This window comes from Juglans microcarpa x Juglans regia, chromosome 5D, assembly GCF_004785595.1.
Source record: "Juglans microcarpa x Juglans regia isolate MS1-56 chromosome 5D, Jm3101_v1.0, whole genome shotgun sequence".
Taxonomy (NCBI): domain Eukaryota; kingdom Viridiplantae; phylum Streptophyta; class Magnoliopsida; order Fagales; family Juglandaceae; genus Juglans; species Juglans microcarpa x Juglans regia.
This window is the reverse complement of record NC_054602.1, coordinates 22,125,441-22,142,086: the sequence shown is the minus strand read 5'-3', so window position 1 is coordinate 22,142,086 and position 16,646 is coordinate 22,125,441. Positions and strand designations below refer to the sequence as shown.

Below are 16,646 nucleotides of genomic sequence, written 5' to 3'. Positions count from 1 at the left end.
ACGAGGAAAACGAACTTGATGAAGCCGTGCATGACGAGAAATCTGTGGGACTGTGGGCTTGGGTATTGGATTTTTTTCTTGAGTCATATTAATTATGTACTATTAATTGATGAGACTTTTATTTATAAAACATATAAATAAAATAATTATTTCATCACTACAATAATAAATCATATCTCAACCTCCTTCATATATGTAAATATATCTTAATGGGATCCACAAAATTTATTTAAACATCTTAATTCACTATTATTCATAGATAAATTCAGATGATTGTAAATAGTAATAAAATAGAAATAAGTAATTTATATATGATAATAAATAATTTATGAATAATAATAAAATAATATAAAAATATATGAAAATAATTGTTTTCCAAAAATCTTCATTTCCAAGGCTCAGTGGACATGTACCACAGAAGCCCGCCCCAATCCTCTCAATTCGAAGAGAGGCAGTCACTCCACAGTCTCCACTGTCTTCTCTCTGAAATAAAGAGGTTTTACTAAACAGAGAGAGGGTTAATCAAACATACAGACAATGGGCGGCGCCACCAGGTTGCTTGTGCTTCTCAACGCCACCAGCCCCTTCCCTCTTCTTCTCCACCAACACCGCCGCCGATGCCCTTCCCTCCTCCGCCTCTCCCGCCGCCACAGACTCCTCTCCTCTTCCCTCTCTTCTCACCACCTCCACCATCTCTTCGTCTCTCCCTCTCCCTCTCCTTCGGTCAAAGCCTCCCAGTCGCACCGGCAGCTCCACACCCGCTCCTCATCCGCCCTCCGTGACGACCACTTTCTACGCTCTTCTAATCGAGACTCTCATCCCTGGCCCGAGTGGTCAGCCTTCCTCCAGACCCTCTCTCTCGCCGGCTACTTTCATAACGACAACATTAATTATCGCCCCGAATCCGGTGACGTATCGGCTCATGAGATTGGCTGCGAGGTTGAGTTCGTTGCGTCCGCTGATTTACCGGATGAGTTCGTGCGCGCCGCGAGTGCCTGCTTGGCGTTTGCTAGAGATAGGGCGAACCTTTTGGGGTTCGTGTTCTAACGTCTAATCCACTTTCTTTATTTTTGTCTTACGGCATACCACATCTCCATTTTTGGATGTGCAGGTTGCTTTCTATGAAGGATGTTGAAGTGGTGGTTGGGAATGGGTCGCCATTTCTCTTCAAAGATGGTGATGATTCCGTGAGGAAGATGGCATCGTTTTTGCACAACGGTGAATCCTACGTAAGTGTTAGGATTTCTAATGTTTAGATGCATATTTCTCTTTCCAACCTTGGTTCGTTGTCTGCGATGTTCTTTTATGATGCTCAGTTTTTGATATAGTGCATATACTGAAACGCTATAATTTAAGTTACAAATTGATCAGCGACTCTATGTACGGAACACCCCTTCGTGTAGGGCAGTAATACCACTTCATAGCATTAAATAGCGGCAGGTGATGAGTTATCCATAAACTTTACTTCAAGAAAACTGAATGTTTTATTAAGGCACAATATCAAGAGTAAATTTTAAATAACTGAAATTAAAACAAAATATTTTCAGTGTCATTCTATCAAATTAAATCCAGATCCTACCAAAGTATGTGTTGGGAACTAAATAATGCTTGACTAGGTGAGGCTTGGACAATGAGTTGAGATGAAAGTTGAAAGTTGAATAAAATATTATTAGAATATTATTTTTTAATATTATTATTGTTTTGGGATTTGAAAAAGTTGAATTGCTTATTATATTTTGTGTGGAAATTTGGAAAAGTTGTAATGATTAGATGAGATGAGTTGAGTTAACTCTGAATCCAAACGGGGCTAAGTCATGGTTTCCACTACTGGTTTCGGCTTGCTAACTTATCTTCGTTATCGTTACGAAGGAAATTTTAAATATAAAACAAAAATTAGTCGAATACTTGGTAAATAGTATATCATATAACAGAAATACTTTGATTCGTTTTTTACCTTTGAAAACATTCTTAAGTAGATTCAAGCATCTCCACACATATCATAAAGCATCTGAATTTAAAACATTTTCGTTCATAGTGGCCCAAACAAATTAGCCCTTATGTGCACCTGTCACACAGCTGGTGCACATAGGGGTACTGCATCATGTTAGATGTAAACATCCGAGGTGGACCACATCTTCTCAATGTCATTCCGTGTGGCTTGCACATTCATCCATAGCATTGCATTGGAGCCAGGCATTATCAAATGACCAAATAAAAACATTCATAACGTGCATTCATTCATCTTTTCATAGCTTTGATAACGTGAGTTTTTTTCTCTTGACATTCATAACATAAGAATATTCACGTTCATAATGTGAGAATAATCATGAGTTCATAACTTTTAAGTTGATACATTGGAGTGGTTTTCTTGGCATAAATATGTTCATTACTCCTAAATAGCACATGCATCTAATTTAATCATTTGCAAAACTAGATTTTCAAGACATATCATATGGAAGGTGCTTATAAAGGGGATTGCATGAAAGGTCATTATAATATCATATACTTGAAGAATCTTTTAAAATATAGAACAATTTTACAATAGCCGTTATGGGCATGACCATGCTACTTACCATGTTTCTTTAGTTTGTGCAATATCAACACGTCCTTTGCTACCTACAGAAAACATTCATCATCATTACTGATTTTCCTTTTTACTCTTGTGAATCTCTTTGATCGGATGTTTGGGTGGACATAATCCTTTAGGATTCCTAAGAATCCAAAAAGAGTTCCTAAGAATCCTGAAGATTTTCCTGTTTCAATAGACTTAAGTGGAGGAAGTCCAGATGCCCCGAGAATCTGGATTCCGTCCCAACCCCCTTTTGAAGAGAATCTGGATTCCCTTCTGAAGAGGTGCAGGCTGGATTTTCTCGCAGACGCAAGCTGAGTTCATTATATTGTCATAGGTGACATTGATCTTTAGTGAACGAACTTTTTAAAAAAATTTCAATAAACTTATTTTTTCCTTTTTTTATCGGATATTGTTTTTTATACCATTTGGTTTAATGAACTTTGATGCAATTATTTTTTTATTATATTATTTATTAGTTATAGGTGATTGTTTGACTTTTATTTTTTATTTTACTCATTGAAGTAAAAAACAGAAGAAATATTTCAATAAAACCTTAAATATTATAAGCAAAAAATAGATGTAACAACCCAAGGAAAGTCTTAGAGCCACATCTAAGCTTATACTCTAAAAGGACTAGTAACTGTTACAATTGGAACTCCTTGAATTCATTATAAAGGATAGGAACTTCTCTCTCCCAAGCAATATGGGATCTTGTTCCCACCCTCTCATAATTACAAGGAGCTCATATTACAAGAGTCCTAGTAAAAAACCAAACATAGAAATCTCATCTCACAAGGAATCCCATCAAGAATTTGCAAGATACCTAAACATGAATTTAGTAACATTATTGGGAATTTGGATTCCCAAACATCAAATTCTTGAGAATATAGATGTTAAAAACTGATTGGTAGATTCTCGAACCAAATGCCCCACGAGTCTTTTACTCAAGCTTTTGTTAGAGCACTGCCAATGGGTTTTGTAAAACCCATTTTTATGTAAAATTTGAAGAAAAGTAGCTCAAGATTGCAACGGATCATGTATTTTCAAATCTATTTTCCATTTTGCTACAATGTTCAGCTATATGTAGCGTGAACTGTACACTAATGTAAAAATATTTTATTTATTTTTTCTTTTTTCATGTACTTTGTCTCCCACAATAGTTTCTCTCTCCTTATACTTTTTTTCCAACAAACTATTAAATAATATAACATTTAAATGATGTAAAGAAAAAATAGATAAACTGATGTATGATATATTGTAAAAGTCAGTATGTAAAATAGAAAAAGTGAATTTTAGTAATGTATTTTAAAGGATAAGATACATAAACCATTGGGAGTGCTCTTGGTAGATAGAGATTTGGTTTCCTCTATTTAACGCTTACATTTTTCAAGAAAATAGTCTTTTTGTTCATGAACGATCACATCATACCTTGTAAGTTGACTTCCTACCCATGCAACAAACAATTGACTTGTTTCTATGCATCCTAATATGCTTTTGTTTTTTATTGGCACCGGGTGTTCGAGAACAGCATCCTGACTAATCCTGGGGGTGCACAGGCCCTCGGCAAGGAGTTTCCCGCAAGTGCACCTTGGGTAATTTAAGGGGAAAATCCCCTAATCCAATGGCTCTTAGAGATTGTTTGCACCCAAGGTCTTTACCACTTGAGCCGACCCCTTGGGATTATGCATCCTAATATGCTAAACCCAACTCCACTTATTTCCAACTATTGTACGATTGCTGAGTCTCTAAGATGGTCACTTAGGGTCACTGACTTGAGTTATTAAAGCTATTGGCATGATACTTACCCGCAAGAGCCACAAACACAAGAACAAGATTTACTAATGTTTTCTCTTCAGGTGAGAGTTAACCACCAAAATACAAGGCAACTCAAATGTTTGCATGGTTAATGAAAGTTTGAGAATGAGAGTTTTTTTGAAAAATTTTGAGAAGCGTTTTTATTGGATTTTGTGAGGGAAGATAGGAAAATTTGAATAATTTTTTTAATTATAATTTGTATTGGGATTTGAGAAAGTGGATGAGTAGAGTTGAAAAGTTGTTTGAATATAATTTTTGTACTATTTTTTTGTTTTGCTTTTGGTAAAAATTGTTTTTATTTTTGTGTTTTGGACTTTTCACTTAAATCTAAGCAAATGATTGAATGAAAAGCCGAAGTGCTTCACATACCAAAGCAAAGTGCATTTACTAAAGTGCACTTTTGTGTCGCACTTTGTGTGAGCTTAAAGTGCACAAAACCGTGATTTTGTAATTTCTTTTAGAAAATTTTATAAAAATCAGTCCTAGACCTAGAAAATGATGTAATAAAATATTCTTAAGCATTTACTTAACATTTAAGATCACTTACGCATCATGGCGCCACATGTTATCATATATGATGTATATGCTTTGAACCCCATATAACAACTACGTTTCTTGAACTTTATTTGGTATATTGTGATTAAACCATACACTTTAATTGTACAATAGTTGTGCATTTTAGTAAAGCACAAGAGAATTATATAAAATGTTATGCTTAAATTTTATGTAATTTGTTTACTACTTATTTTTATGCTACATAATGCTATAATACATTGAGTTAATAGGGTAATTAAATTACCATCTTGCTTTCTAAAGCTTTTGTTTAATTGTGTTATATAGATTTTTTTCTTATTATACAAATGTCTGCCTCTTGCACTATCTTGTCTTATGATTATATGTTTTGACATATAAAGAAAATGAGAAATAGGGTCATTGGTTGAGAAAACTTGCATTTAATGACGTGTAAAAGATAGGAATGTTGGAGTGATAGGGTTTGATTGGTTGAGAAAACTTGTATTGAATTTAATGCTGTGTAAAAGATGTATAAAAGATAGGAATGTTTGATATGTTGCACAATGCAGTGCACTCTCTAGGAATGCTATAGAACTTGAAAGATGTACTGTTGGTGTTAAGGTAGTGGAGAAACAAAAGGTTAGTGTACTTTTACCTCTCGATTAAACTCAGATTATTTCATTGAAAAGTGAAGAAAACCTTTGATTACTCACCAAGCAATGACTATGTATTGAGCTTTACGAAGTTAGAGTGAAAGGTTTTAGCTTCCACTGATTACATGTCAAAAGCTATTCAAGAAAGATGTAGAAATAGATTAGGTCATCATTAGATATCTAAACTTGAACATCGATGAAAAGCATAGATTCTGATTTTTTGAGTTTTAACAGCTGAAAAGGGGCAGCATCAAGGGGGAATTATGGCCGAGTAAAATAAATAGGTTTAGGGTCCTTTTTTTGAAAAAAAAGTTATGATTTTCTTGGGCTACATTCAATGTAACCACCCTTCCGTCAAGGGTTTAAGAATAGTAGTTTTAGAAAAATATGAGGGTCGGAATATTACAACTTTTTCAGAATATCTATTTACACGTGAGCCAAGTTTATGAACTCCATGATTTTTTACTTATAAAAAAAATGAACTCCATAATTTTAAAAATAACATAAACACTTTATTAAGTACTGAAAGTCTAAAAGAGAGTCAATGGAAGTACTTACAAAAATATTTTTCAAAGTCTTGCGCTACAACGAATTCACCAATAAACAAAATATAGACTGGAATCTCATGATCATCTAGGCGTCAGTTCTCCCCCTGCGCCAAGTCTTGTCCTGTAGCATCATCCTTACATCGTTCATTACTTGGGTGGTTAAAACATTTAAAATGAATTAAATACTCAATAAGAAAGTAAACACGGATGTAAAACTTTATTCACGGCCATGTACTTGTACACTTAATCTATTTATGATTATGTAATGCCCCAAGGGAGGTCCAAGCTACATCTGGGCCTATACTCTAAAAGGAATAGTAATTGATACAATTGGAGTCTTATTAGAACCACTATAAAGAGAAATAATTTATCCTTGCTATTACAGGACGTGGTTATAATTAGTGTAATGTGTGAGGGTATAATTGTCAGTTGTATCTAATATATATATTGTTGAACATCAATGAATGATGTAGGAATTCTGTGTGTTTACATTGTATCAAAGCATTGAGTAGTTGGTTGGTGGTAAGTGGTGACAGTGGTTCAGCTAGGAGCGGCCGAAATCGAGCTCACTGTTGCTTGAGCTCGCCGGAGTGTTTTTCATTGTCCTATTTGATTTTTGTTGCCGGATCTAAGCTCACTAGTGTTTTTTGCTGTCGGATCTAAGTTCACCGTCGTCCTTTGTGCATCACAGTGGCTTCTCTCTTCATTGTCTGCGGCCGATAGGAGTTTCAAGTTGTTTTCGGCGAGTTTTCGGTGCCATCTCCAGTACTGGGTACTAGGGTTGAACTCTTCATCATTTTTTGTGCATCCCGGCGAGTTACCCATTGTCATCGGCCGCTAGAAAGGCTCTTAGTCGCCGGCAACTTTGAAGCTTCGGAGTGTTTGGTTGCAGGTATAAGCTATCCAATCCTCGAGTGCGGATAACCCCAAGCTTGAGTAAGAGCTTGTTCCTATTTGGAATAACATCTTTTTGGTAATGAGGATAAGGTGCTACCCAACCTACTTATTCTCATTAAGGATAACCTAATCCGTGTTTAAGAACAGGAATAGGCTGATACTGGTTCAGACCTGATACCGACCAATTTAGACCCGATATAGGCCGGTTCTGAGCCGATATGTGCCTGTTTCGATTGATGCAAACTGATTTTGACTGATATAGAGCCCAAATTTGGTTACTTAGGTTTATTTTTTGGGTACTTGAGCTGGGTTTTTAGTTTTCCAGATTGTATTCCTTGTTTTTTCATCCATATTGCATATTCTATGTGAATTTTCTGTCACCAAGTTGAAATGTGACATTTTTCTGCGTCCATGGCAACTAAATTTGAGTCATAGCCTTGGTTTGGATTGGAAACTTATCCTAACTCATTATTACAACTTTTTCAAATTTCCACACAAAATATAATAAACAATTCAACTTTCTCAAATCTTAAAACAATAATAATATTTAAAAATAATATTATAATAATATTTTATTCAACTCGTCTAAAATCATCTCAACTCATCTCTGAATCCAAACGGGACCATAGTCTCTTGCACCAAACTGTAATATGCCTATGACTACAGTGCAATTGAATGGAAAGAACTATATGTTGTGGTCAAAATCTGTTGATCAGATTAGTGAGAGATCTGCTTTGATTGGCTCTAATGTTGCTCTTGATGGGTGTGGAGGCCAAGATGGTAAAGGTGCACGTGGGGGATGTGATGCCGAAGATATTAGCACTCGAGGTCGTGAATCTTGTAAGTGCACCCATTGTGATCGCAATAATCACTCGATGGACTATTGTTGGAATTTACATGGTAGACCAACTGAGGCCATTTGCCATGATGCTATATCACTGTCAACGAGCTCCAACTCGACTTCAGATATGGTTACCATATCAAAAGATGAGTATGATCAGCTTTTGGGTCACACGCGAACTTCATCTTTGATTTCTACTTTTGTCCATTTAGGTACAACGTCCGCATGTCTTGTCTTATCCACTCAAGATCCATAGATCATCAATTCAAGAGCTAATAAACATCCGATTGGTTTGTCTTATGCCTTATCTAAGTTAGATATTGTGACATCTCAAAAGATCAAAAGAGTGTTACTCTTGCTAATGGTTCTCTTGCTAAAGTTACATGCATTGGATCCACTAAGATCACTGACTCTATATCCTTGTCATTTGTTCTATATGCTCATAGTTTTCCCTTTAGTTTGTTGTCCATTAGTAAGATTACTCAAAATCTTTAATGTTCAGTGACCTTTTATCCTTCTTCATGTATCTTTCAGAATCTCAAGACGGGGAACAAAATTGGTATGGGGCATGAAGCTGGTGGTTTTATTATTTTAATGTTAAACAGTTAGCCACTCAATACTTGTAAAAAAAAAAAAAAACAGTTAGCCACTCAAGCCCTCACATCCTCATCATCTACTTTTGAATGGCACTGTCGCCTTGGGCACCCCTCTCTTTCCCTTTTGAAACGTCAAGTTAAGAATCTTGAAAATGTGTCTCCCTTTCCTTGTGAAGCATGTCAACTTAGTAAACATCATCGTGTGTCTTCTGTACCTCAAGTTGACGAGCATTGGTTTCTTTTGAATTGGTTCACTCTCAAACAAGTTTCAGTATTTTGTTACATTTGTTGATAACTGCTCTCGTGTGACATGGTTGTTTATGATGAAGGCACGATCTGAACTTCTTTCCATATTCAAAGTCTTTTGGAAAGAAACTAAAACCCAATTTAGCAAAAAGGTTCAAGTTTGGCGTTATGATAATGCTAGCGAATATCAATCTAGTGTCTTTGCTACTTAAGTAATAAAGGAATTGTTCGTCAAACTTATGTTCTTATACACCCCAACAAAATGGGGTGGCTGAACGCAAAAATGGTCATTTGTTAGATGTAACCCAAGCACTTTACTGCATATTCATGTTCCTAAATGATTTTGGAGTGATGGTGTTCTTACTACTTGTCACTTTATTAATCATATGCCTTCATCAATCCTCGATGGTTCCACTCCCTTCTCCATCTTGTTCCCTTCATCTCTGCCATTTTCTCTCCCTCAAAAAATCTTTGGGTGTTTGCTATGTTCATAACCTTGGCCTCGACTTTGATAAGCTTGATCCACGTTCTACTAAGTGTCTTTTTGTTGGTTATTCTCAGACTAAAAAAGGATATCGTTGTTATATTCTTGTTCTTAGACGCTACTTCACGAGTACTAATGTTACCTTCTGAGTCCATACCATATTTCTCGGACACATGTTCAAGTGTTGAGTGTGAACCTCTACCATTACCTACTCTTACACTTTCTCCTTCACACTCACCCAACCTTACCCAACCCTCCTCAGTGCCTCCCCCTGTTCCTTTACAGGTTTACTGGCGTCGCTTGCAGCCGCTGGCTCCCATGCCTCACCAACCGTGTCTCCATCTTCAAATCCTAAGTTACCTATTACTTCAAACTCTGTGTATTGCTCTCCGCAAAGGTAAATGTTCTTGTGTTACTTAACATCTAATTAGCTAATTTGTCTCATATCATACCTTATCTCCTTCATTCTCATGTTTTACTTTTCAACTTTCAAATTTTTCTGTTCCTAAGATAGTTTGGGATGCTTTATCTGATCGGGAATAGAGGACAACTATAAAAAAATGAAATAGATGAATGAGACATAGGATCTTGTTCCACTACCATCTGGTAAACAACCTGTTGGTTGTAATTGGGTATATACAATCAAATCCAATCCTGATGGTTTTGTGGAACGTCTGAAAGCCCACTTGGTTGCTAAGGGTTACACTAAAACATATGATATTGATTACGAGGAGACCTTCTCCCTAGTTGCCAAAATCTCCTCTGTTTGAGTGTTGATCTCTCTTGTTGCTAATTTAGACTGGCCCTTATTTTAGCGTATGTTAAAAATGCATTTCTACATGGTGACTTGCATGAAAAAGGTTATATGAAGCAACCACCTGAGTTTGTTGCTCAGGGGGAGTATCGAGGTACTGTATGCAAGTTAAAAAATGCATTATATGGTTTGAAACAATCTCCTCGAGCATGGTTTGGGAGGTTTTTTTATGTTGTATTGACATTTGGTCTTCATAGATGCCAAACAGACTATTTGGTATTTCACCTACATAGTGATGCAGGTCACATTTTGTTGGTTGTATATGTGGATGACATTGTAATTATTGGGAGTGACTTTGCTGGAATTGCTAGGTTGAAACAGTTTTTACATGATCAATTTCAGACAAAAGACTTGGGCTAGCTTAGATATTTTCTTGGAATTGAAGTTAGTAGATCTAAAAAGGGCATTAACCTATCTCAAAGAAAATATGTACTTGACCTTCTGAAGGAAACTTGCATGTTGGGTGCATGACCTATTAACACTCCTATGGGCCCAAATTGTAAATTCTTGAAAGAGGAAGGAGAGTTGTTTGGAGATCCAGGTAAGAGTATCAAAGCCTTGTTAGGAAATTGAATTATCTCATTATCATTAGACTAGACATCTCTTATGCAGTGAGTGTAGTGAATCAATTTTTACAGACGCCTAGGGTCTCACATTAGGATGATGTAATTCATGTTTTTCGTTATCTTAAGTTAGCTCCTAACCTTGGATTGTTGTATCGACCAAATGGATATCTTAGGGTTCAAGCCTTTTCAGATGCTGATTGGGTAGGATTTCCTTCAGATAGAAGATCTAATACTGGATATTGTACTTTTGTGGGAGGTAACTTCGTTACATGGAAGGATAAGAAACTAGTGCAGAAGTTGAATACAAGGCAATGACTCACACTACTAGTGAGCTGACATGGTTGTAACACTTCATTCAAGAGATTGGGTTTCCAACTCCTATCCCTCTTAAGTTATTTTGTGATAATCAAGCTGCAGTGTATATTGCCTCTAATCTTGTGTTCCATGAGAGGACTAACATAGAGATTGATTGTTACTTCATTCGAGATAAGATACTAAGTGGTGGCATTTCTACACCTTTTTCAGAAGTTTGCTGATCAACTCGCAGATATGTTTACTAAGTACTAAGTTGAAACTTCCAAGGGTGCGATGCACAGAACCTGGGTTTACTCTACAAGGGTGGGTCCGAAGGGTCCTGCCTTGGAGAGGTTCCTCGACATTAAAAAAAAAAAAATGTTTACCAAATCATTGTGTTATAGTCAGTTAAAATTTATGTGTTCCAAGTTGGGTTTATATAATATATGCCCCAGCTTGAGGGGGAGTGTTTGAAGACATGGTTGTAATTAGTGTAACTTGTGAGGGTATAATTGTCAATTGTATGTAATATATATATTGTTGAACATCAATGAATGATGTAAGAATTCTCTCCATGTTTGAGAGTGAGGTGGTTACCAGAGAGAAACATTTTCCAAACTTCTATAGGTTGTGATGGACTCAATTTTAAACGAATATGATATCTTGGTAGGGGTGGGCAAAACTTCTGGCGGCTCCAACTCTTGTCGACGCCTGCTCCGACTCTGACTTCGGCGGAGTCAGAAAAATCGGAGTTCTGAAAAAATGGTTGAAGTCAGAGCCAATATCTGCTCCGAGTTCTGAACTACGACTCCAACAAATAAATTTGAAAATGATAACATAGTTAATAATCTAAACAAGGACAAGTGCAAGGCTGTGTCTATTGACTCAGTGAATGATATCTGGATTGTCTTTTTTCCTCTATCTGCTTTAACAGTTAAACCCATCAATCTCTTCTATGTACACTTCTGATCTCAGACTCCTTTTCACTGCACTTCTAAAAAGACTCCTTTGTTTCCTTTCAGCTTTGGTTCTCTTTGTGCCAATCTTCTTTATCTTGTTTTCCTTTTATTTTAGTTTTATTTTTTATAAGTAAAGCTATCATTATGTCGACCTATTCACAGCAGGTTTAGTGCCATCATGTTTTTGTTTGTTCTTTTGACTCTCAGTACTACCGTTTGAATACGATGCCTTCCTTCATTTCTCCCTTTTGGTTTGTGCTTTTCCAACTCAGTGATATTCTCTTGGTTATTTTAGGCTGATGGCTTCTTCTTTTGGCTCTTCATTAATGACCTACTTCTCATTGTCTTCTTCTCTAGAATTCTGTTTTATAACCTCTTCTCCACTATTGCTGCTTTCTATGTTGCCCTTCAATACACGCTTCTTATTCTTTCTTTGTTTCCACTGAGCTTGTGGACCACCTTTATCTTTTCTGTAGTTCTAAAATTTACTACCAAGAGGTGTCTTTGCAATTTTCGATTCGGCCTTTATTGATTTCGGGGTTTTCTTTTTTGGTGACTCTGGTCCAGTAGATGCCTTTGTTTCCTTCTTTTTATGATCTGGTTTCATAGGTGTCTCGACAGGAGAGTATGATTTGTTGTTATTTTCATATTCCTTCATGTTAGACTCTGGTTCAATAGGTGCCTCTGCAGAAGTCTCTGTGATACCCCATATGATAAAGATAAGGGTAGGTAGTATATGGGATCCCACATTGTTTGGGAAAGAGAAGTTCTTGCTCTTTATAAGGTTCCAATAAGGCTCAAATTGTATCATTGACTAGTCCTTTTGGAGTATAGGCTATGTGTTTTGGGCCTTCCATTGGGGTGTTACAAATGGTATCAGAGTTTATCTCAACTAGAAATGTGGGACTTGAGCCGTGCCACCTACGATTGACTGGCCCAACGAAGATGTAGGAAATTTAAGAGAGGGGGGGGGGGGGGGGGGGGGGGGGGAGAGAGATTGTGATACCCCATATGATAAGGATAAATGGTAGGTGGTATATGAGATCTCACATTGCTTGGGAATGAGAAGTTTTTGCTCTTTATAAGGTTCTAATGGGGTTCCAATTGTATCATGGACTATTCCTTTTGGAGTATAGGCCATGTGGTTTGGGTCTTCTATTGGGGCGTTACAGTCTCAGTCTTCTCTCTCTCTCTCTCTCGGTTTATCTTCTCCCGACTTGAGCTCTGACCTCTGACTCTGACTCTGACTCCGACTCCGAACTCTGATTGAAGTGGGATTCCACTCCTAATCAGAGTTGGAGTCGCAGCTCAACTTGGTCTCCAACTTTGGTTGGAGTCGGAGGTCGAAGTTGGCCAGCCCTAATATCTTGACTGGTGGATGGTGAAGGAAAGTTCTTTATTTATTTATTTTTGATATAATCAGCCAATTTTTTTTAAAAGCACAAAGAAGCCTGTTAAAAAAAACAGAACAATGTGTACAAGAGAAGGCAGACTAGGAGGAAGAGGGAAAACAAAAAGACACGAACTCGATATAATTAGAAAGTCCAGGACTACTTGAGCTGACATCTAGACATATAGAGTTTTTCTGAGGAATGGAGGAGAAAGGAATGACAAGAGTGATTAACAAGTATTTGAACCACTTAGTTCAAGCCTGAAGCTATAAATGACTGCATTTATGATGTCTAGTCTAGATTATTTAAAATGGATGTTACGTCTGGAACATATATATATATCATGATTTTTACTCACTTTAAAAGACACTAATTTGAAATTTTTTGCACTCTTTTTAATTATGATTTAATTTTAGATTTTGGCATTAATATTTGAGCTTTAGTTCAAGTATTTGACAGTTACTATCACTAAAGTGAGTAGATCATGTTGTTTGCCAATCTATAGGTATCAGATTCCAATAAAGCGCTCACTGTTGATTTGATGAAATTTATACTGAGTTATGTCAGCAACGGATCTGTTTCTTCAGAAAAAAGTAATTGTGACAGAGAAACTGTTGAAACATCTGTCCGGAATCTGTTAAGCGAATTTGCCAAGCTGAGCTACAGCTCCTCACAGTCAAACACTGTTGGGTCTCATGAAAAGCACCCCCCTGAGAGATCTGGACAAACACCGAGTCATGTTGGGCAAACAGTTGAAATGAAAAGAGGCGATTGGATTTGCCCGAGGTAGAGTCCTCTTTATGGCCTAAAAAGTTTCTTGAATTCGGGAAGCTTGTTTTATAATTTGATTTACTTTGTTTGGCTGGAATCAATGGAGAAAACATATATCTGAGTTATTTTAATTATTATGTGGCATCTTCTTGGATAAGTAGTACTTCTTTTATTATCTTTATCTTGCAGGTGTAGTTTCATGAACTTTGCGAGAAACATGAAATGCCTTGAATGTGAGGAGACACGACCAAAGAGACAGTTGACTGGTGGGGAGTGGGAGTGTCCACAGTAAGTATCGCCCCATTATTTCGTTTTTCCTTTGCCTTGTTGATTGGTCGATCCATTCCAATGAAAAATGGTGAACTTCAGCTTGACTTTTTCATTTTCAGATGTGATTTCTTTAATTATGGGAGGAACAGAGTATGTTTAAGGTGCGACTGTAAGCGACCTGGAGAAATCTTGCTTGGTAGTGCCCACAGCATATCAGGAGTGGGGTATGGAAATGGAACAGACACCAATAAGGCTGGCATTGATAGCAGGTTGGCTGCCAATGAAGAGAAGGCACAACGATGGTTCAGTAAGGTTTCTCAGCTTGATAGTAGTTCTGACATGAGCAGTGCCATAGCAGATGAAGATTTTCCTGAAATAATGCCCTTGAGAAAAGGGGTAAATAGATTTGTAGTGAGCACGAGGAAGACACCTTTGGAGAGGAGGCTGGCCAATGCTTTCCAAAGAAACTTAGGTAGTGATGACTCTCCTGAGGGCAATGATTTAAGAAGTGTGGGTCCAAACTCGACAATCAGTCAGGGTTTAGATAAGATTCTTGGTCACACACCTGTTGTTTCTGAATCTTACAATAAGAATATAACTGCTGGACGTAATGCTGGATCAGATGGACCCCATTATTTCTCTGGTACACCTTCTTCACAGTATGTCCCCCCTGGTGGAAGCAATTCCAATTATGTTCCATTCGTGCCATTGCCCGCAGATATGTTTGCCCAGCCTGAAAATGCAATACCACAGGGGAGTGAGAAGCCATTGAGAGACAACCAGAAATCTCTTGCTTCAAACACTATTGAGTGGACAAGCAATGCTTCTGGGAGCAATGAGTCAGACAAGTCAGGAGGCAGTTTACAGCAGTCTCAGAACCCTGTGAGCCAGATTGAGAACAAGAATAAGGAGAATCAAGAAGCTGAAAAATCTGAGAGATGGTTCAAGAGGGTAGCAGAACTGCATAATGTTACAGATATCTCTAGTGCAATTTCGGATGAGGACTTCCCTGAGATCATGCCAATGCGTAAAGGGGAGAACCGATTTGTTGTCAGCAAGAAGAAGGATCGCTCGTTGACTTCTCCAGCTTACAAGAGACGTATGGCCATGGAGCAAGCTAGCAGTACTAACTTCGTACCATTCGTACCCTTTCCATCTGACTACTTTGCTAAAAAGGACAAACCACAGCCAGAGGGAACAGACTCAAGTAAAGAAGGTGCTGAAGACTCTTCTGCTTCTGCCATGCCAAAGGACAAACCACAGCCAGATGGAACAGCTTCGAGTAACGAAGCTGCTGAAGAAACTTCTGCTTCTGACATGCCAAAGAATCATCTGGAGAAGTCATATGATGCTAGACCCAATGTGCTTCACGGGAATAATATTGAAGAGAGAGGAAATCAAAACATCAGTATAGAAAGATTAAGCGAAAAACCTGCTGGAGAGAACTTGACTGAGACAGATGTCAGAAGTCGGTACCCTCGGAAGGAAAATACGAATGAGACACCAAATTTTACGAGTTCTCCCCAACAATCAGAAAATGAAAATATTAGAGAGAGATGGACGGGAAAAAGCTTGGAGGGGTCAGCAGTGAAGGAACCAGATCCTCTAGATATGTCGGAGGAAGCCAAGGCAGAGAGGTGGTTCAGGCGTGTTGCCCAGATTAAGGACATCTCAGAGCTGAGTCAAATACCTGATGAGGATTTCCCATCAATAATGCCAATGCGAAAGGGTGTAAATAGGTTTGTTGTGAGTAAAAGAAAAACGCCACTGGAGAGGAGGTTAACGTCCTCACAGTACAGAAGAAATCTTCCGATTGTGAACTCAGATCCAGTGAAGGAAAATGATGGTAGCTGAGAAAATATGAACTTTTTTTTTTTTTTTCTCTAAGCGAGAAAGCTTGGAATTTTGATGTTTTGTATTGGGATGTGATATACTTTCCGCGAGTCAAAAAAATTACTTTTGAAGAATAAAAAGAAAGTACAATAATTATGTTTGCGAAATCTTGATCCTCAAAAAGTTTCTTAAGAGAAATCTTTGAGGCATTCCATATGATCTTACATAAGTGTGCTACAATGGGTAAGTAAAGAAATATGATATTCATTCTGTTTATCGAGTAGGTTGATTTTCATATTGAGTTATATCAAACATTCCTGCTCATTTCAGATCAATACCATATGGTTTCTTTTGCCTTGTATTACAGGCGCTTGGTTTCATTTTTAAGTGGATTGCGTGTAATGCTCCAAGGGAAGAAAAGCTGCATTTGGATCATATTTCAAAAAGACTAGTCAATGGTATAATTAAAGGTCTATTATATTCATTATAAAGGGTAATAACTTTTCTTTGGATCATTCCAAGCAATGCAGGATCTCATATCTACACTCATCAGTTAATATGAGGTGTCACAATAGAAAAATAT

At 37.3% G+C, this 16,646-nt stretch overlaps 1 protein-coding gene across 1 annotated transcript; it reads left to right on the top strand.

Moving 5' to 3' along the window:
• Nucleotides 1–399: 399 nt before the first annotated feature.
• On the top strand, nucleotides 400–16,424 carry LOC121264326 (zinc finger protein VAR3, chloroplastic). Its single transcript, XM_041167458.1, has 5 exons — nucleotides 400–1,034; nucleotides 1,112–1,229; nucleotides 13,695–13,975; nucleotides 14,150–14,248; nucleotides 14,350–16,424. Exons 1-5 carry the CDS (start codon nucleotides 538–540, stop codon nucleotides 16,082–16,084), a joined length of 2,730 nt encoding a protein of 909 aa, XP_041023392.1. The 5' UTR covers nucleotides 400–537; the 3' UTR covers nucleotides 16,085–16,424.
• The last annotated feature ends 222 nt before the right edge of the window (nucleotides 16,425–16,646 follow it).

Coding starts and splice junctions, on each gene's coding strand:
- LOC121264326 (XM_041167458.1), top strand. CDS start 538: ATGGGCGGCGCCACCAGGTTGCTTGTGCTTCTCAACGCCACCAGCCCC. Junction 1,035..1,111: donor GATAGGGCGAACCTTTTGGG/GTTCGTGTTCTA, acceptor TTGGATGTGCAG/GTTGCTTTCTATGAAGGATG. Junction 14,249..14,349: donor GGGGAGTGGGAGTGTCCACA/GTAAGTATCGCC, acceptor TTTCATTTTCAG/ATGTGATTTCTTTAATTATG.